This window comes from Zootoca vivipara, chromosome 1, assembly GCF_963506605.1.
Source record: "Zootoca vivipara chromosome 1, rZooViv1.1, whole genome shotgun sequence".
Lineage (NCBI taxonomy): Eukaryota > Metazoa > Chordata > Lepidosauria > Squamata > Lacertidae > Zootoca > Zootoca vivipara.
The window spans coordinates 74,379,760-74,400,978 of NC_083276.1; the positions used below are offsets into that span (position 1 = coordinate 74,379,760).

Sequence of the window (21,219 nt, forward strand, 5' to 3'; positions counted from 1 at the left end):
AGGTTTGTAATTGGTTTTGTATTTTGTATTGGTTTTGTATTTGTCTTCTCCTCCCAAACAGCTTCATAGATGTAGGGAAGAAATTAAAAGCCAAGAGGATAGGGCAGAACCTATCTGAAACATTGAACATTGTTCCAGGTGAACTACCTGGGAGTGTGCCTGCCAAATGCATCTTCTCTTTTAGGAAGCAATATGAGAGAAGCAACATGGAAGCATGGCAAGATTGTGTGGGCTGCCTTTGCAATGCCAGAATCCATTCCCTTTCCTCATTTACTCTTGTTTGCAGTTCTGTGTTTTTGTGACATCTGTTTCAGCATATGTTGCATGTGACTTCATCCTACTAGAATGATTGAGTCCTGACAGGTTGCTTGCTTGCCAAAGAGATTTGAGCATCTCCCCTCCACTCTGTCTTGGGGAAAGTTCACAGTTGTTCTTTTAGTTCTTTGATCTAGATCCTCAATACAAGATAAAGGTGATGTGTTCAGTACATTATCTGTTTTGTGCAACTTCCCTTATAGTGGGGAAATATGAACAATCACCTGCAACAGTGGTGGCAATACTTAGAGTACGTGGTATTTCCTTGTTTGTAGTCATCGGCCACATGTGATAAGAAGCTAACCTTTAAATCACTGCAATGACCAGTCCATCAGGTTGGTGAAGACAGTAAACTAAGTAAACTGTACTTAAATCAGTTGTTGATGCCTGCTGAGTGTCAGAAACCTTGGGCTATTTGTACCATGAATGTTCTTCGTGTTTTTAGTTGTGCCATCTTTACCTTCAGCTGTTTGTATTGAGAATTTGTAACCAGTTTCCAAAGTATTACTCACAAGTTGACATAAAATAGCAATAAGCTTTCAATAAAAACATGCACCTGCAGTAAAAGTGAATTGAAACAGCATCAAATCCAACAACAGTTAAACAGAGTATATTTAGGCAGCAGCTTAGCACCTTTCTGATAAGGAACTTCAAAGTTGATTTGGTAGGGTAACAACTACAGAGCTTTGCTTTGAGTTGAGAAGATTTCAAGATATAAGGTTGTAGAAGAAGTCATATACACATACCCAAAAATAGGTTTGATTCATCTTACTTAGGGTTATTTCAAAACATAAGAAGCTTTCGCACTTTCTTCCCCCATGGTCGGGGAAGAGGTAACATGAAATCCTGAGGCCTATTCCCAGTTGCACTTACCATATCCAGTGGAGTTGCTGGTGACTGAGTAGCCTTTAGTTGCCTTGGCACTTATGGTTCCTGGGTAGGATAGGTCCATCATTTCACTGGGAAATCAAACATTTTTGCAGTTCCCTCCCAAAGCACTGTGTATTAAATTAAGAATTCAGATGTGTTACACAGATTCCCAGTAATGCCTGCATAACATAACTATTCTTTAAAGGTGTAACAACTAAGAGAGTTTCCTTCAGGAAATACTTCAAGAATGATTTTTTTTTTTAAAAAAAAAAACTGTTCCTTTTATCTCATTCAATTTGCCCTTATTTAACACCATGCAAACCAGACATTAGCAAATAGTTTTAGTGCAGATGTCACAAATTGTTGCGTAAAACAGTTTTTTTTTAAAAAAAAAATTGTTTTTCTCAGAGTGGTATCAGGCTCCACTTGCATCCTGAACGACTTGATCCAGAGCTATAAACTCCCAGATGAGAAGTCATAGGCATTTCTTGGAATTAGAAAGTTCTCAAGTTTTCATTTCAGATAGGTGGGAGGGGAAGAGAGGAAAGACTTTCACAATAATTGGGTCCCATGAGAATAGATTCTTAGAGGAAATGGGAGTTTAGCGCTTGAGGAAAGAAGCCTTCAGTGCTACAAGTAACCCACAAATTGTTACTAGCTTGCCTGCTCACTCAGACCCTAGGCTGTTTGCTGCCTAAAAGAAAAAAAAAAGTTTGAAATGCTTTCCTTGCTATTTGCCTAGAGGAGATTTACTAGTCATACATTAGCACATAGGCTTTCTTGCCATGCATTTACATCTTCAAGGTTGAAGCATGAATTGCTGTACTCCCTGTTCTCCTTGTCCTTGGTATCATTGTGCTCTCCAGCTTGGCTTCTCATTTGCAACTGTTCTTCAGTGTTTATTTACACTGCAGATTTTTCTATACCATGAAGGTCATTATTGCAGCAATTTGCTTAGTGTTATACTTAGGCACTTTTCTTGGTATGTTTTTAAAACATTTCTTCATTCTGAGTTCTTGCTGCTGTAACCTGTGTGTCTGACATATAGCTTTGCAGCATTTGCTCATGTACCTGTTTTGTATGTGTTTGTATTAAGCCTATTTACTGAGGCATATTAGATTATGAGGATGCATATTAAAATGAATAACTACCTACTTTATAGTGTAAGCCTCCCTCTGATCCTTGGATGAAGGGCGGCATAGAAAATGCATACATACATACATACATACCCTGTTTCTCATATTTTAAGGCATCCCCATAAAATAAGCCATAGCAGGATTTTTAAGCATTCAAGGAATATAAGCCATACCCCGAAAATAAGACATAGTGATAGGAGCAGCAGCAATGCCAGCCGCGGCAGGAGGAGGAGGAAAAAATAAGACATCCCTTGAAAATAAGCCATAGTGTGTTTTTTTGAGGAAAAAATAAATATAAGACGTGTCTTATAATATGAGAAACACGGTACATACATGATACTTTAGAGCCTGTCAACTATGTATTCTGATCATGACACCAGTTGTTTGCATACTCAGTTCAATACTCATGGTAAAGAATTTCAGTGGAACATCCTACCAAGTAGTTATGGAGGCCAATGTTGGGCAGTGAATTCTTGGTACAGCAGGAGATAGTTCTTGATCATTCACTTCCAGGTAGCTGGTATGCCACAAGTGATTGAGTATGTGTAAATGCTGACAGGCAGACATATAAAAACATACATAGGCTAATAGCTTTTGTAGACTTATTTATAAAAATTTTAGTGAGCTTTTAGCTTCTCCATCATGAGTTGTTGATTAGCATCATTCTGTGTACACCATATTATTATTGTCACATAATGCACATTTTTCAAAACTAGCAATAAATGCTGAACTTTGCTGTGAAAAAATGGGGACCTTCAAGAAATTGGGGAGACAGTGCCCCCTAGTCCCAGCTAAAAGAATCCATCCAGCAGGAAGCCATCGCCAATGGTACCAAAGGTCACCAAGAGATCAAGGAGAATCAACAGGGTCACCATCTCCTATCTCTCTCCTGATAGATATCATCTGCCAGGGTGCCCAGTGACGTAGTAGGTTCATATTTAATTGATACACCAGTACCGCTGCATTGTCAGCAGTAGAAAAAAAATAGATGGAAGCAAACATAAGGCCAAGGAGGGTTTGAGGTAGCAAGATCTGTCAATTCCAGTTCTAGCAAAGAAGCCAGTGATGCCTCCTTAGTGCTGCCGGGGGTTGGTGGTAGCAGTGTGTGCGTGGTCTGTAGCCTACCAGTCATTTGATAGGAGAGAGAGCTACAATTTATGGACAGTTTTCTAAACGTGCCAGTATTTGAAAAGTAGAATCCAAACTTAAAGAGATGAATAAACCATGGTCCCTTTAATTTTGCCTATCTTTTTTAACATCCTTTAGATATGCTTCCTGGTATTTGTGTTCAGAAGGCTTCTGGTCATTGGGTACTGTCCTTGAAGTAAATGTGTATATGCCTGTTTGCGATACATAAGCACCTCAAGACTTTCCCTCATGGCTCATTTATTTCATTCATGTTTTCTTGCCAAGTTTCTTATCACCTCCTGGAAAAGCATGCTGTACAGTCAATAACAATACATCATCACCGATCTAACAGCCAAGAATATTTTGTGGTGGTACTGTAGCTGACTTCATTGTATTTGTGGTCTTCAAGAGGGGTTACTTAAGTTTGCCTTTTTTTTACCTTTTCCTTAAGTCTGATAAGTGTTAAGATTTTAGTGAATTATTTTCACACTCTCACAAACAAGTTCCCCGTGTGTGTGTGTGTAAAAAGAAAAAGTCTGTGTACTTCCTGTGAGTCTCAAAGCCTGTGATGCATAGCAATTCAGAATTCATTTGTCTTGTGGTGTTTGTTTGTCTTGTGTTCGGCGGTTCGAATCCCCGCGACGGGGTGAGCTCCCGTTGCTCGGTCCTAGCTCCTACCAGCTGGAAGGTAAACGCCATTTCCGTGTGCTGCTCTGGTTCGCCAGAAGCGGCTTAGTCATGCTGGCCACATGACCTGGAAGCTGTACGCCGGCTCCCTTGGCCAATAACACGAGATGAGCACCACAACCCCAGAGTCAGTCACGACTGGACCTAATGGTCAGGGTTACCTTTACCTTTACCTTTACCTCCAGCTATTGTGGAGTTCAGTTATAAACCAATACCTTTTCCTTTGAATTGAGGAGATCTATGTCCATGCTCTGGTCCATGGGGTCACGAAGAGTCGGACACGACTGAACGACTAAACAACAGCAATGTTATTAACACCCCTGAATCATGAAGCATGGGTGCTTTTGTGGTCGGATATGCAGCTGGAATTGCAACAAATGCATTTGTGGATTCCTTACGTTCTATTCAATAGAATAATAGACTATTGGGTAAAATGCTCCCAACCCTTTCAGATAGAACTGATCCTGTTCTGTTAACTGGACAATCCTGTGCGTGTCTACTCAGAACTAAGTCCCATTGAGTTAAAGGAGCCTTACTTCTAGGCAAAAGGGTTTCATATTGCAACCTAAGACAGTTGGTTTGTATGTGAGGTTTTGGAAGTGAAGGCAGGTGGAACTTTTAACACCAATGGTGCAAAGCTTCCAAAAATCTCCTGTATTGAAAATCTTTTCCCACTTCTTTGTGATGACTTTTATTGTCTTTGGCACTAATTATAAGTAATTCTTGGATTGAAGCTAAATTAAAGATCCAGTGTACAGTACTCTTACCTATTGGTGTGCAAACTGCAAAATAATCCATATTACCAGGAAACATTTATATTCTCAACTCACTTTCCTCAAACTATAGCATTCTGTTTATAAGGTATCTGCATTTGAAAGCTTTTATTGGCCATGACTCCTATAACTGCCAAGTTAAAAGGCAACCCCGTTTATTGCGCTCCTGATTTAAAACTAGTCAGACTAGCTTTTTTAATGCAAATTTTGAACTTACTAGTGAAAGCAAATACACCAAATCTGAAATCCATAGCAGTAAACCTCTTCAACATTACATCATGTCCTGGCTATTTATAATAGCAATGTGTTCCAAACAATGCTGTTGTTGTCACCTCTGTTATGTCTGAGGGCACTTGCTGATGACCAACCGCCCACAAGTAATGAGTAGCCTTTTGTACTTGGGCTTTCACTTTTTTCAAATGGAAATGGCACTATGGAGGAAGCCAATTTTATTTCTTTATTATGGAAATCCACCTTCCTACTACACATACTGGATGTCAAGACTACTTACTGGTCATTGCATCTGATGTAACAATTTCCATTACAAATAACTGCTGCAGTGTATTGTGGTTTCAACATACAGTATATGCAGAAGTGCTGAGTGTAGAATAGCGCTGTGTCCATGAGTATGTAGGCTCTTTTTGATCTGGCAAGCTACAATTTATTATTAATTTATTTTGAGGGTTTAAATGGAAGTGAGAACACCTGAATTGTGAACACTTGAGAATGGAGGAAGACGCATGTGACTCCAAACTTGCTGTGGTTCATTCTTGTAATGTTAAACTATTGTCTGAACCATCTGCTGAAGTGGAACCCTAACACACAGTTTTCTGTGATTTATGTGCATGTTTAGTTAATACAAAAAATTAAGTGGTTGTTGGTTATTAGAGTTGTGCACAAGTAGGAAAGAAGATTTCCATGAAGTGTTGGTTAGCACGTGCCAAAAGCAGCAAGAAATATGTCATGCATATTGTCTTTCTATGCTTCGCAAACATCTGGAGTTGGCATCTGTGCATAGACAATTCTATTCTGCTGCTTCTCTGACTTGGGCAATGATCAGTTTGTGATACTGCTGTGCTTTAACAAAGCACACTACTCCCAACAGACCCTTACGGTAATCAAATCATGATAAATGATATTGGCTTAAATTAGCTGCATTGTAATCTTAATTTGGTGTGGTAATTTTCATGTCCCTGGAATATATGAAAAGAATGTCAATTGTGTTTTCTTGCAAAGGAAAAAAATCATATTGAGAAATACATTAGTTTCCATTATTCTGGACTTCTCTGGACTTCTCTGTCTAGGTATATAGTGCACACTGGCAATTGTAATAAAGGAATTGTTCTCTTACATTCTCAAGCACTTTGGCCTCTTTCCTGAAAGATGAAACCATTTTTGCAAATATTTAGCTGGGGATAGGCTAATAATTAACTGGTTTGATTGGGTTATGGGTTGTCCACAGCTGTTCGTTCTCTCTTCTCTCTCCCCCCACCCCCCCGCCAATGGAGCTATCTTGGGGACAGAGGCAAGTACTTGGTAATATCAAACTAGATTTGCACTTGAATCTTGTTGAAAACTGAATATGTGAAGTTGAAGTGAGAGGGGAGTGCTGAAGAGAGAGGAGTATGCTATAGATTGATTGATTGATTGATTGATTGATTGATTGCAGCAACCCCTTGTTCTCTCTGGTTTTCAGATGCGCATGCGAAGGGTTATGTATCCAAAATAGCACCACCCACATATAATAGATAAATTTTAAAATCTAGTATAAAAATGGGACCCCAAAGTGAGGAATGAACAACAACAATAGCTACAAATGGTTTACTGTTACTTAATAAATTATCATTTATTAAATTTGTATACTGCCCTGTTGGTAGATTGGGGGTGGACAGAAACAATTTAGTGGGTGAGGAGTGGAATCGGGTTTTGTGACAGGGCGTAGTTGATTGGAATACTGAACAGACGTGATGCATACTGCAGCATTTTGTTGCAGGTTCCGCTGTGTTTCATGTCACAGTATTATTCCAGGTTTTTTGGTTTGCAAAAATAGTATCTGCTAGATGGGCACACTTTCCCCAGAATCCTTTTAAATAATACTTACATGATAGTGTACCAGCTGCTACCTCAAAACAAGTAGCAATGGCTTTAAAAAGTGATGAAGTAATCCCCCCCCCGCACCCCAGAATGTCCCCAATTTCATCCAAAGAATCTCTGTTGAGAACTTCTGGCTCAGCCAGAAACCATAGAAACTATAAACCTCTTGTGGTATAAATGTAAATGCAATATCTGGTTGATTGGCTTCAGTTTTCAGCTAGTTCAGTTAGGCTCGGGAGAAGTAGATCACTGTTATTGTGAACTGCTAAATTCCACTTGGTTGTCTTAGAAACATATTGAAGCCAACTCTGAGCAATACAGTGATCTAGGAAAATTTTGTTACTTTGTCAGGTTCAAATAATTGTGTTCGAATACTTTAGCCTTTTCTTTTAAGAACTCTTTTTAGCCATTTTCTTTTTTCACTTCTGAGATGATTATCCTGAGGCTCAAATGAGGAAGAACGAAAATGTGGCCAAATGCAATTTGTGGGTTTTAGACTATAATCCAGGCTCAGTTTTTAGTTTAGATTGATGGTAGGAAACGGAGCAGTGTTAGGAAACAAAAATGCTCAGTCTGAGAAGTTTGTAAGAGAAATTGTCATCCACACTTTCACCCATATCATAATCTTACACGTTGCTTTTATTAAAAGTATACTATGATTAAGGCTCCCCCCTCATAACTCTAGTTTCTTAGACTAAGAACAAACCTTGCACTGTATATTCCTTACCAGTACTTTTCCTCCTCACCATGGTTTCCATTACATCTGAATTATGAAACTATAGTCTAATCTGGATCTACAATCTAGGATCTGAAACCAGGATAGACCAAGATGAAATTACAGTTCCTCTTGATATAAACAGATACCTTGGTTTAACAAACCCTGAAATTTTTCACCTATAGCATATGTGTGATAGGAGGAGGGCGTGTAAGGACATAAGTTTGATCTTAACCTAATAAATGATGACTTGCCTGAACTGAGCCATAGAGGCACACGTGGAAGGAGTTTCTAGATACATGTGCAAAGATATTTTAGCAAGTGAGCAAGTAAATCCACCTGTAACTGTTCAACAGATTTGAAATGGTGACAGGCAGCATATAATATGACCAGTGCACTGCAAAGATAGATTCATGAGTAACTCTTAAATGGTCTTCTGATCTGAAACATGCAATTCATACACATGGTAGTGAGCAAGCTGCTAACACAGTTCTGCATGTCTTGGCAAAAATAGTCAAATACAAGTAGAAAAATGTAAACTACTGTAGTTAAACAGAGGTTTTAAAGCAGAGGTTGGGTGGTCTTGGATGCTTTAGCTGAGATTCCTGCATTGCAGAGGGTTGGACTAGATGACCCTCAGGTCCCTTCCAACTCTTAAGATTCTAAAGTTACACAAAATACAGGGATGGTTTAGATAGAAGGATTTAGAAGTTATTGAAGCTCTGAGTATGACTTCATCATACAGTGATGTGGCAGCCAGGACTAATATGATTCCAAAGTGTATCAAAGAAGCAGGAATATTAAAATGCAACGATAGATCAGACAGTATTTGAGATTCCTACCTTGGTGCACATCCTTCTTGACTAATGGAAACGTATTTGATAGAATTCAAAGAAGAATTTTAACCAAGTCCAAGAAAACAGAAGAAGGAAAGTGGTCTGAAATCTGTCAGTAGTTGGAAGTGAATGTTGAACAACACCTATCCATAAGAAAACAGATTCTTAAATGTGATATCAATTAAATGCTGGATTAGCTCTTGGAGTCTAGATTTACTGCCTGTTGAAGCTCTTTAAGTCTGGTTTAAGTCGTGACTTAAACCAATCTAAATAAAAATAAATTCCATTTGAAATAGTACTGTCTCTGATTCATGTTTAAAGTAAAGGAAGATTTACTCAACCTCTTTCTAGACCAGTGATGGCGAACCTATGACACGCGTGTCCGACGTGACACGCAGAGCCCTCACTGCTGGCACGCGCTCCATCGGCTCATTCATGCTGTTGTTTTCCCCCCATTTGTTCTCCTGCTCCTCCTACAGCTTGTCTCCGCTAGAGCTTGTCTCTGCTGTTAAAACCCGGATCCTTTTTTTGTTGTTGCTGCTGGTAGCCAGAGATTGGTTTTTTAACCCTTTCTGTGCTGTTTTTTTTCTGGCGCTTTGGCAGATTATGGGTGTAACAGCGTTCTTTTTTAACCTGTTCTGTGCTACGTTTTTTGGCGCTTTGGCAGACTATGTTGGTGCATAGCTGCCAAGTTTTCCCTTTTCTCGCGAGGAAGCCTATTCAGCATAAGGGAAAATCCCTTAAAAAAGGGATAACTTGGCAGCTATGTGTTGGTGCTGCGTGTTAGTTCTAGCGAAGGTATTAATAGTCATTTATTTCTGTTCTATTTCCCCCCCAAAAAAGCAAAGCAACTTTTGCACCCCCCAAAAAACCTCCAAAAGCTCAACAACTCTGGGCACTTTGTGATAAATAAGGGGTTTTTGGTTTGGTTTGGTTAAGTAATTAGTTATTGGTTTATTAAATACAGTTATATGTTACAATTATACATTTTTTGTTATTTAAACTATAAATATTGCGAAATTATGGTTTTTTTTCTCAAAGTGACACACCACCTGAGTTATGCTCGGTTTTTTGGCGAATTTTGACACACCAAGCTCAAAAGGTTGCCCATCACTGTTCTAGACTGCAACTACAATAGACAACCAGTTGCTATCTGAAGACGTGTGCATGCAAACGAAAGCTCATACCAATGACAAGCTTAGTTGCTCTCTAAGGTGCTCCTGGAAGGAATTTTTTTTATTTTGTTTTGACTATGTCAGACCAACACGGCTACCTACCTGTAAACAGTTGCTATCTCTTCTTGTATTTTCGAGTAGCAAAACATGCAAGAGCCCTGGTATTTTACCTGTGGAACACCATAATTTATATTAACCAATCTTGCTCTATGTACCGATCAGTATGAATGGTATAGCCCTCTTATGAATGAAGCAGTATTAAGGATTTCATGTTTGTGAGAGAGATATTCAGAAAGCATACATTATTATTAAAACAAAGTTTTAACACTTAGTATTTTTCATATTTGAAAATAATTTTGTTGAGCTGCTAAATAGGACTGAAATATCCTCAACATGTCAAGCATGAGAACTTAGCCCTGAAACTGCAAGCCTGAGCACTTCCTTATCAACTGTTCTGTACAACTAACCTTTCTGGCATGCATTAGTGGTAAGTAGGTCATTGACTGAGGTTCTTAAGCCTTTCCTGTAGCTTTCTGCTTGCTTTGCAGACATGCTGGCACAAGAATCCTGTCTAAACAGGTTTTACCTTAGGAATATGAAGCTACCCTTCCCAACTTTGTATACAACAATGCAAATAGGATAAAAGAGTCATGTAAGATTTATCCACTTGTATGCAGAAACACATATGCTACTCCTGAGGTGTCTACTTTTGTTGTTGGCATCTTTCTGTCTTAGGAGACAGTGGAGGGATATACCTTTGGGGGTGAACACAAACCATTCGGAGAATTACAGAGCCTGCTATAGCTTTAGAGACTGATACCATGCCTGTTCCCATCTTCTGTCAGAAGCACTTGTGGAGGAAAAAAATCCTCCTGGAAGGATTTTTTAATTTTGTTTTGACATTCACACACTTGTTCTTAAAATTTGTAAACCGCCCTATACCCACAGGTTCATAGGAAAAAATATGTGTATATGAAGGGAGATACCAGGTGCCTGTGTTCATTTGATCCAGTAGTACAGCAGCAAATATTGTCAGCCTTTCACAGAGCACAACATCCAGTTATATAAACCATTAATAATATATCCTCTCCCTTGATACAAGTTAGATATATGACTCTCAGCCATTTTCTATGTCAGTTTTGCTTAGTATCCTATATAATAAAGTCCCTGTGTCTTTCCGTCCAGTCCCTGTGTCCGTGCTACTGCGCATGTGCCCCACGGACACAGGGATTGGACGCAGAGACTTGGAGCGCAGAGACCAGCCCCTCCTCTGCCTCCTCCCACTGTCCCGAGTGGCGACGGCCTCCTCCACCTCCCTTCTCCTGAGGAGAAGCAAGAGGCCTCTGTCGCCGCCTCCCACAGCGCGCCTCAGGTAAGCGCGTCGCCCCTTGCTTTCCCGCCTCGCCGCCCTGCGTCACTCCGCCGCAGCAGGGAGGTGGAGGAGGCCGTTGCCACTCGGGGTAGCGGGAGGAGGCGGAGGAGGGGCCGGTGGGCTTCAGGCGCTCGGCGGAGGCGATGCCTGCGCGGTCCCAGGGCTTCCCCTCCGTTCCCGCCCGGCTAGCGCCCGTTTACTGAACGGGCTGAATGACACTAGTTGACACATATTGACACGTTGTGAAGTGGAAGGGTTATGTTATGTGAAATGTGCAATTGATACTGAGTTAATTGAACTTTGAAGAGCCCTCTTAACCTCTTAGCCATTATATAAAACAGAATCTAAGATTAGGGCTCTAGGAGCAAAGTTCAGTGCTTTCCTTTTAGATGGGTTGCATTGCTTGGCAATGCATTTCAACTTCAAGGATTGAGGGGTGTGTACACACACACACACACACACACACACACACACGTCCTGACATTAACATTGCATAAGTAGCAAATGTGCTAAATGGTGACTAAAATATGCACAGTATTGAGAGCTCGTGTAGTGTGGTTAGAGTGTTGGACCAAGATGGGAGTGGGAGACCCTAGGTTCAAATCGCCACTCAGCTGTGAAGCTGACCGAGTGACCTTGGACCAGTCACTGGCTCTCAACCTAACCTACCTCACAGGGTTATTGTGGGGATTAAAGGAGGAGAGAGGGAACCATGTACACTACCTTGATCAGTAAAAAGCAAATACAATAATAATACTAGTCCTTTAAATATATTTATATACTAGCAATGAATAAGTATTATGGACCAGTAGTAATCAATCAAAATAATTATCTCCTTCCCCAAGCGCTAAGCTATGGCTAAAGAAACGTGTATGAAGAAATTGTGCTTGAGTGGGTAGAGCCTGAAAAGAAATTGCATCATAAGTAACAAGCCACCCAGGAAATGCTGTCTGCATTACCTCAGTGCTTTGCAAGACATGCACTTGAATTGTGGGAGGAATCTGTTATACTAATGAAGAACTAGATTAACTTGTCTGCTGTTTTTGAGAATAGGCTTATTTGAAAGTTTGATATTCTGTGCTGCTGCTGTATCCCATGTGTTTTCATTACTAAATAGCCTTTCTTATTACTAGAAGTGGATGATACAAGAATTTCTCATGTTTCTTTTGGGCTCAGAATTACTGTGCTTTCAATATGTGTTTAGTTGTGTCAACACTTCTGTTCAAGAACAGAATTTCAAAGTGATATTGTGATATGGTGATAAAGCAAATTGAATGCCCCCCCATCACCTAACAGGCGTTGGAGTCCTCCCATGACACCTAGAGTGTGCCCCCCCCCAGCATTCCAGCACCTGCTCTGCGTGCAGAAGGAGACTTCACACTTTTTTAAAATGGATATTTTATGGGCCTAAAGTACCAGTTTCAGACAGGAAAAGGAGGCACAAGTCTTCCGAATTGTGAGTCAGAATCCATCAGGCAGCGAGTGAATGCATTTTTTTTAAAAAAAGCCAAATATGGTAGCTTTGACAGACAATGGTCTTCAACACCTTTAGACATTTGTTGTTCAGTATCCTTCAGTCTTTGGATAGGACAGACAACTTTCTCAGTAATTTTGTGTGAATTGTTTTCACTTTTTACTTGCTGCAAGCTTGAAGCCTGCAGCATTTTTTCAGTGAAAGCCCTGAGTAGAAACTTAAGTAAGAATATTATTTCAGAAAACAGTCTAAAATATTTAGCAGACATGTTTGGTTGGGCAGTAGTACAACAAGCACAATGAAGTGAAAAAAGAAAAGGTCAATTAGCAGTATCAAGACATTCATTATGTTAGGCAGGGACACACTGTATGGATAGGTTGCAAGTTAAATTAAATTGACTTTCCAATTAAACCGTGCAAACTTTTGTTTGTCTCAAATGCTGCACTGTATTCTTAGTCCGAAAAATGAACTTGATTCACTTTAATTTTGAGGCAGAATTGCTTTTTTGAACATTTTCCTCCAGGCCTCCTGATACTAATATTCTCTGTGGTGTTCACTGAATGCTTTGTTAACAAACGGTTGCTCAATTAGCTATTTATTTGCCTCTTTCTGTGGTCATAAAAATAAAGTGGTTTTGTAAACTCTCAAAGTGTTGTTGCTTATTAATATTTCCTTGCTGTTGAATAGGTCGTCATTGTTGAAATTAAACAAAGCTCCTGCTGTATAAGGTATAGCAATGCATCTAAACTGTCTGGAAAGTTTTTCATCATGTTGTAATTGATATTATGTCTGTGTGAAATGGCTAAGCAAAGGGATTTCCAACATGCATGAATTTCTGACAGCATTCCTACTGTTGACGCAAAATGGGGATGCCCATGCTTACAGTGCATTAACACGGGTTTTCCTTGAGAGTTGTCATGTGCTCTTAGCAATTGTACTGTTGCCAATAGCCCTCTCATAGAAATGAATGTTTAGGCAGTAAGTAGTTCCTTTATTTAGCCACAGGATAGTAAAGGATTCAGGAACAACTGTAGAGCTTAATACCCTGAAGGAGCAAATGGGTAAGCTTGGGATGTTCGTGTGGGAAATGAAGTGGCAGAACCTGAACAATCAGGCTGTGAAAACAACACTATCACATTAACCTTCCAGTTAACAGCCTGGCATATTGCAGGCAGATTTTGCCATTATCTCAAGATAAAATATTACTCCAGTTATGCTCTCAAATAAGTACTTGCACTGTGAACCAAATGATACACCCCTTAAATGGTGTAGATACTTTTTTTAGTGGTGATTTTCTTAACATCTAAATGGGCCGATGCTCTCTAATGATTTTTTGAAAGCTTCCATGTTACAAAGTGTCTATATAAAAGTAGGCAAATTATTGCTTAAAACTGCATTTCAAGTTTCTTTCTTTCATGGAGTCGGAATGTTGCAACTGACTAAATTTAAAACAATAGTAGCATACTTGCCAAAATCTAAAGCAAGAATGGTACACAATAGGATTCTTTCAAAGTGTGTAAATCGAGTTTTAGGTTTAAGTTTGTGGATTTTGCTATCTTCCTGCTTTGATGTGAAGAGTGTTTGCTATTGCTACGGCCTTGAAAATGCACCTACTTGGTAAGTGCATTGAAGTCAAGATTGCAGATTCAATACAGTGGAACCTTGGTTTATGAACACCTCGGTTTATGAATTTTCAGTTTATGAACGCCACGGACCCATCGGGAACGGATTAATTCATTTTCCATTACTTTCAATGGGAAAGTTTGCTTCAGTTTATGAACGCTTCAGTTTATGAACAGACTTCCGGAACCAATTACACCCATGCTTCAGTTTATGAACGCTTCAGTTTAAGTACTCCGCGGACCCATCTGGAACAGATTAATCCACTTTCCATTACTTTCAATGGGAAAGTTTGCTTCAGTTTATGAACGCTTCAGTTTATGAACAGACTTCCGGAACCAATTGTGTTCATAAACCGAGGTACCACTGTATGTGAAATCTCTGTTTATGGAACTGATGCCCCTAATTGTACTGGGAGAAGATGAGCCCCCTTGAAGTGGAAAATGAGTCACATAATCTTTCTCCTTGGCTTCATATGAAAGGGAAGATACAGAATATTTTCTTTATCCTATTTGCTCAAAGAGTAGCAGAAGGTAGGGCTGAGCGATACCTGATTTCTTACACCATAATACTACACCACCTAAGCATCACAAAATGGCGGTATACTACAGTGTTGGAAAGGATCGGGAAGGAAGAAAGCAGTTGCAACTGAGGTGACCATGCCTTCCAGCCCGTGCTAAGGCAGCTGAGGCAGGACCTGCCTCATCCGCTGCCACCTTATAATGGGTGGGGCGGTGGGGAGGAAGAGGCAGCCCATCCCCCCCCTGTGCAAGCCAATTTTTTGGGGGGGGGATTGATCAGAGGAGAAGTGGGTGGTGTAAGGAAGCCTGCTTCTCAGCTGAACAAACCACCAGCTCGCAGGAGCCGGAGTGGGGGCTTTGTTAAACTGCTCTGCTGAGGCATGGGCAGCTGCACACCCATCAGCAGAGCAGTTTAAAGAAGCCACCTGCCCGCATGGTATCTCTACGGTATGAGGGCCAGAGCATGCTGGCGGCTTCACCAGTCATTTATTGCGGGTGAAGCAGCCCATCGCTCTCTGGCCCTCATACCGATCCTGCCTAGTAGAAGGTACCATAAGGTACCACCCATATGGAAAAGGAATCTATCTGAGCATTTTAACAAGACTTTATTCAGTTTGCCCCTGGATCAAACTACCGGTAGGTTTATGCTGTATATAACTGGAGACCCCTGCTTCCTTCAACATTGACTGCTTCTGTAGACCAGAATTCCCAGCTCCATTACTATTCCCTTGTTTGTTTCTTTTTTTAATACTGTCCTGGCATGGGGGAGCGGGGTTGTCCAATGCTTCTGTGTTGCATATAAGAGTTGGAAGATGCTTCATTTGGAAATACTGTACTACTCCAGCCAGTTGCTCCTGTCTGGGAAGAACAGGTATTATTATTTCAGTTTCCAGAATTTGTCGCACCTATACTGCATTACTCCTCTCCTGATATGCCTGAAACTGATTACTCCTCTCCTAATATGCCTCACTTGACCTAGACCCTGCTGTAGAGGCACACTTCCAGTATTGGTTCCAGCAGCAAAACGCTTACATGCTGGTATGAATGCACCCTTGGTATTTGAGGATGACATGTGTTTATGCTGATGTCTGCAAACTACTACCTCCCCCCACCTTGTTTATGCTGATTACTTTAATCAAGTGTTTATAGGGTGCTACTGCTGACCATCATTAGTGGTTAAGGAGGAGTGAATTCCATGCTGGGTTGAATATGTATCAAGTCTTTAACAAAAGTCTTAAGTTCTGGAAACTTGGCAGGTACTATCTGGGAAAGGTACCATACTTTCAGGATTAATATAATCTGTATGAGCGATGGACATGATTCTGAAAGTGCAAAGCAAATTCTGAGTTAAATTGGATTTATTTCAGCTTCATCACTAACTTCAATACGAGAGTAGGCTTTTCATTCATGATGATTCCATACTGGGCACTTGGGGTGTGTGTGTGTGAGAGAGAGAGAGTGAGTGTGTGTGAGTGAGAGAGAGAGAGAGATTCATAATTAGTACTTGCTGTGAATATTGCATCAAAACTGTAGCATACTTCGATGTATTAGTTATCACTCTCATAATTTGACTAGCTAGATGTACATATAATTTTATATTGAGTTCATGCCTTATCTGGTGGCATGTATGTGTTATGAGATTTTGGACATGGTCTGGTAGGTTCAGTACTTCACAGTTCACAGAAATTGAAGTGTAAACGCGCTCCCTCCTCTCCTCTGTTCATGCAGTACCTCTGTAACAGGGTGCTTGAAAAAAGCTTGCTTATCCCTCACACTACTTCTCTTGTCCTGTTGCACAGCCGGCGCCAGTCTGAAAAGGCCAATTCAAATGCTTCCTTATTGGCACTGGCTCCTCAGGCTTGGCTTTTACTTAGAGTTTGTAAAAAGGAGCAGCTGTTTGTCTTTTCCAGCCTAGGTTTTTTTTCCGGTTTCCTTTGCTGCTCTTTCATTGGCTGAGGGAAGGAGGGAGGGAGGGTTAGAGTGAAGTAAGCTGTGTAAACTCTGTGAATGTGGTTGGACTAGTTTTTTTGAGGAGGCAAGGAGAGAGAACTGGTAAAGCGTTGCAAGTCTGTACTGGCAGTTTCCAATTTTCCCCCTTTCCCCCTCACTTTCTCTCTCTTGTCTTTCTCCAACATGGTTGGGGATCATTGTAACCTCAGTGGTGAAAGACCAGTACTGGCCCAAACTCCCAAAACTGGATTAAGCTGCAAAATGGTTCTTCAGGCAGTGGGCAAAGTATTAAGGTAATGCCGGTAACTTCTTTTAAACAATCTTCTTGATGTGATGGGGGACAGAAGAAGCATATGTTGCATTCTCATTCTGTAGCTTGTTCGGCTATTAATTCACTTTGAGTGCAGACAGATCCTTATAGACATAGTGGCAAAACTACAATTGATTTTAAATGAGGCAAGATTGCAGGTGATCATGTGAAGTAGAACAATGTATTTAGAGCTAGGGTGTTAATAAATTTAGGTTGGATTTTAGTAAAGACAACAGTAGTTTAAATGGCTTAGTCTTGCCCCAATTTTTCTGACTTCTGCATTCACTATTTTAGAATTCAGAATCAAAAGAGAAAAATGTTTGGAACTTCTTATTCTCAAAGCACATGAACACCTTTGTTCAAATGTTATTGGGCTTCAACTAAGAAATGTAAACTTCATGTATGCATATTGATGGTGGGGTTTTCTGGTAGAATTACTTAAGTAATGCTGCAGTTCTGTGTGCGCTTAACTGTGGAGTAAGTCTCATTGAATACAATGGGCATCTTTATTTTAAAGTGAAAATGCATATGATTGGGTTACAAGTCACTTTGCTGAATAATTTGTTTTATTTTTATTTTTTTGTTCATTAATGTGTTCGGTCATAAGGTTTAATCAGGCTCTCGGTCCAGAGTTTGTAATAGGAATTTTGGTCAGACGAGGAGTTTACTTTTCCATTGTAACTTCCAGAAATGTTACTACAGAAATAAAAATACCTTTCAGCAGAAGTAGTTCTTAAATCAAACATGAACATTTATTTAAATTTGAATGTATGGTTAAATAAAGTGGTTAAAGATCAGTATCCAATGAATGAGTTTATTATTTTATCACAACTTGGTTTTGGTGAAGGTTTTGGGGCAGTATGTCAACCAGAATGTTATCCCCCACTTCCTTTCTTGCATTGTGCTGTCCACAAAAAGGTCATGGACATTTATTTATCTGCATCCATGGGGTAAATGATATATAAATGATATATTTGAAATGCATTGTCTTGTAAGTTACATTTTTCAATTATTTGTAATGATAACACTGGTATTGACATGAAAGTGACGAACCCAGACGGCATAAGTGGGGTACTTGGCTCATGAAGAAAACTCTGAACTAGCCAATTAGCAATGGCAACATAGGTTGTGAGTAATGATATGGTATGTGAGTATGATCGCCTCACTGCAAGTTAAATATAATTACTACATTTTGAGGTGGAGTTGTGGCTTGCCTGACAGCGTTGGCTGCCATCTTTTGCTGAATCAAACTGCAATTAACAAAGATGGAAAAAGTGATGTCACAATGCAGTATTTTTCATCATTAGTGACTACTGGACTCTTCTAAGTGGTGTGTATGTGTGTGTGTGCATGTGCATGCTACAGGTAGACTTACATAATTTAGCAAGCCACTTTCGGCATTTCATTTTACAGGTTTTGTCTTGCCCCCCTCCCCCAATGAATAATCCAAAATTGAACTTGTTTGGGGCACTTGGTACTTACTCTCTGGTGCATAAGGATATGAAAAACTTGGGAAATGGCAAGCTCTGGGTGTGTGCTGTGCAGGAGGACAAAAAAAAGGTGGTGTTTGTGTGCTGGGATTCTGCAGAAGCACAGAAAAACCTTAATCCAACTTCCTAAGAATACCATCTGTCATTAAGGAATGACAAGAACTAACCAGACTTCCCAGCCTTATGTTTATGAAGGTACGTGTGAAAACATGTGGATGGTGTCTGATGAAATCTCAGAAGGCAGTGAGAGTTTCTGAGTAAGATTTTCAGGAGTCACAGGCAAGGCTTCAATGCCATGTACAGTCATACCCCAATTTGCGACCACTTTGCGCACACGCAGAAGAGCCCCTCGGTTTACGACGAACTCGGGGAGCGACTGGCTCCCCGGAACGAATTGCGGTCGCAAACCGAGGTATGGCTGTATAGGCTGTTGCTTCTCTCCATGTTAAGGATGAGGATAACAAATTTTGCAGGGCAAGAGATCCTGCCCATTTGCTTAATTGGCAAATTTTATTCCAAGTCAAAGAAAGCAGTATTTCTTATCACAGAATTTGGGCTAACTTGGTGCAGTATTGTGTTCTTTGCATGTGTTTCTCTTCATCATAGATTATGGACCTGAGCAAGAGTTACTATGAAACTCAAGAGAAGTTGAGGGGAATTTCCTTAGTTCCTTTGACTTTTCAAACAAGCATGGGAACCCATTTTTTATCTCATTTAAAATGAGTTACTAGTTATGTATTGAGATACTCACCTACGGTGCCAACAAAAAAAAGGAAATAACCAATTAAATCTTTCCACATCTCTTTGCAATACCCTGTTCTGCATGCAATTATTATCAGTCAGCAGGATTGACTAATATAAGAGTTTAATAGCTCTGTTAGAGCAAATAGGCTATGACTGAAAAGGGTGACTAGAAATGGGACATGAAGGAACAAGGCAACATAGGCTGCTCAGGAAAGGTAAATGAATGATAGTTTAGATTGTATAATGGGTTTGTGTGTGGCAGGTGACAGAGGGTTGTGCCAAGAAGGATGAAAACAAATTTAATTCTCTGAATAGTCTTTTTTTAAAAAAAAATTGGCAAGTTGGCTGTGATAATTTCAAAGTGTCCTTTCAATTTGCCAGGCTTTAGTCAGCTAGTTCACTTTAAGGACTGTGGAACCTAAAATCAGCAGAACAGTAACCCATTCATCATGCCATAACTGGAAAGAACTGCTTTTGCTATAATGTTTGCTGAGAGAATTAGGGAGCAGGCACACCTGGCTTTCCCATAGGAATGCTGCCACGTTTCTCAGGAAGCCTATGCAGTCTTTGCTTTCATACAAAGGTAGCACCTGTGTTCTTCCTACCACCTTTTACCACCTTATCCACCTCTTTGGTTGGTTTGTCTCTTTGCTGTTACCGCTCCCTGACTACCACTTAGTTGGCTGTGCATGTGCATGTGCATGTGTGTGTAAAAACTAAAATGTTGCTTTACTTGAATTGCTACAGTACATCAGGTAGCAGTAAGTTTTGTTAATAATATATCGTCTCCTCATCCAACAGTTTAGGTAGGAAGCCAGCCCACTTACATGTGCACGGTTTCATAGAATATCTAGTGTGAAGGGTAAATCTGGTGAAGCTTCTTCCTGGTTGTTAAAAATCCATTTCCAAGATCTACTGCTGTTGCTTTTGCTGAAAGTTCATTATTCTGGAGAGAATTTTGTCTGTTTCATGGACACACTTTGTGAACTGGATCATATTCACCAAGCCCATGATCCTTTTATGTTTGAGTTAGTTTGCTTGTTAAACAAAAGCAAACAGTATTGGGACTGCTCACTTTCCAGTCATGGCTCCTCCTTATATTCTTTAATTGTATTGCAACTTCTAGCAAAAGCATGGTAGTGCATTTGTGCAATTTGATTTAAGTTTATACAGTGATGATTTGGCTGAATCCTAGGCTCCAGTACTCCAAATTCTGCACTTTGTTGCCATCTCAGTTACTTACTCAGTTGTGCATGTAGATATGGTCTAGAATTTAACTTTATTAAAAACAGGAATGGTAGAAAAGTTGAATAAGGATCACGAGTCACTACTATCAGATTAGTAGCCATAGGTAAGGAACCAGAAGCTATGTAGATCCCTGAATCCCAACTCTGACTAGTAGAAGCCCTCTTGATCCTGAGCATGCACACGTTTCTTCTGAGTGTATTTGCAACACCATGATAATGACATTTTCTCTCTCTAAAGGATACACCTTTTGCTTCCTTGAATTATGTATTCTATAAATTGTTAGGTTGAATATAACTAAACTGGCAATCCTTTTGATTAACGTCTTATCAATCTCCATCAATTTTACAGTGCAACTAATGCAACTAATTTTAGTTAGGTGCTAGAGAGAAATTAAATGTTTTTTTATAGGAAGTTCAGCTTCTTTTTATAAACAAGTCAGTTGTGTAATACTACACATACTAGCTCTGAGCAATGTTTTATTTGCAGACTAGACCACTTTTATCTCTAATGGACCAAGTTCAAATTTTGTAAGATTGGGCAAAATAACTTAATCACAGTTTGAACTACTCTGTAGACATTGCTAGAAAACAGATCATCTTGGAACTTGTTTAAGCAGAATTTAAGATGGTTTGGAGACTGCTGGGCAAAAGGCAATTTGGGAGCGCTCTGAACTATTTTTGTCTTGCTCTGTTCTTTTCTCCAACTTTCCATTTGACAAAAATAGTGTAGCAGGGAAAACTTTTGACGGAGAGCAAATTATT

The 21,219-nt window shown here is 39.9% G+C and overlaps 1 protein-coding gene across 3 annotated transcripts in view; it reads left to right on the forward strand.

The window, feature by feature from the left end:
- The window catches only part of MOB2 (MOB kinase activator 2), a 106,187-nt gene that overhangs the window by 57,358 nt on the left and 27,610 nt on the right, over window positions 1–21,219 (forward strand). Inside the window, exon 1 of one of the 3 annotated variants that reach the window (XM_035121654.2) lies at window positions 14,546–16,959. The exons of the other annotated variants lie outside the window; for them this stretch is intronic. Coding sequence (XP_034977545.1) covers window positions 16,850–16,959 — 110 coding nt within the window. The 5' untranslated portion in view covers window positions 14,546–16,849. Of the gene's footprint in view, window positions 1–14,545; window positions 16,960–21,219 lie in introns of those variants that run through there. 3 annotated transcript variants of the gene reach the window in all.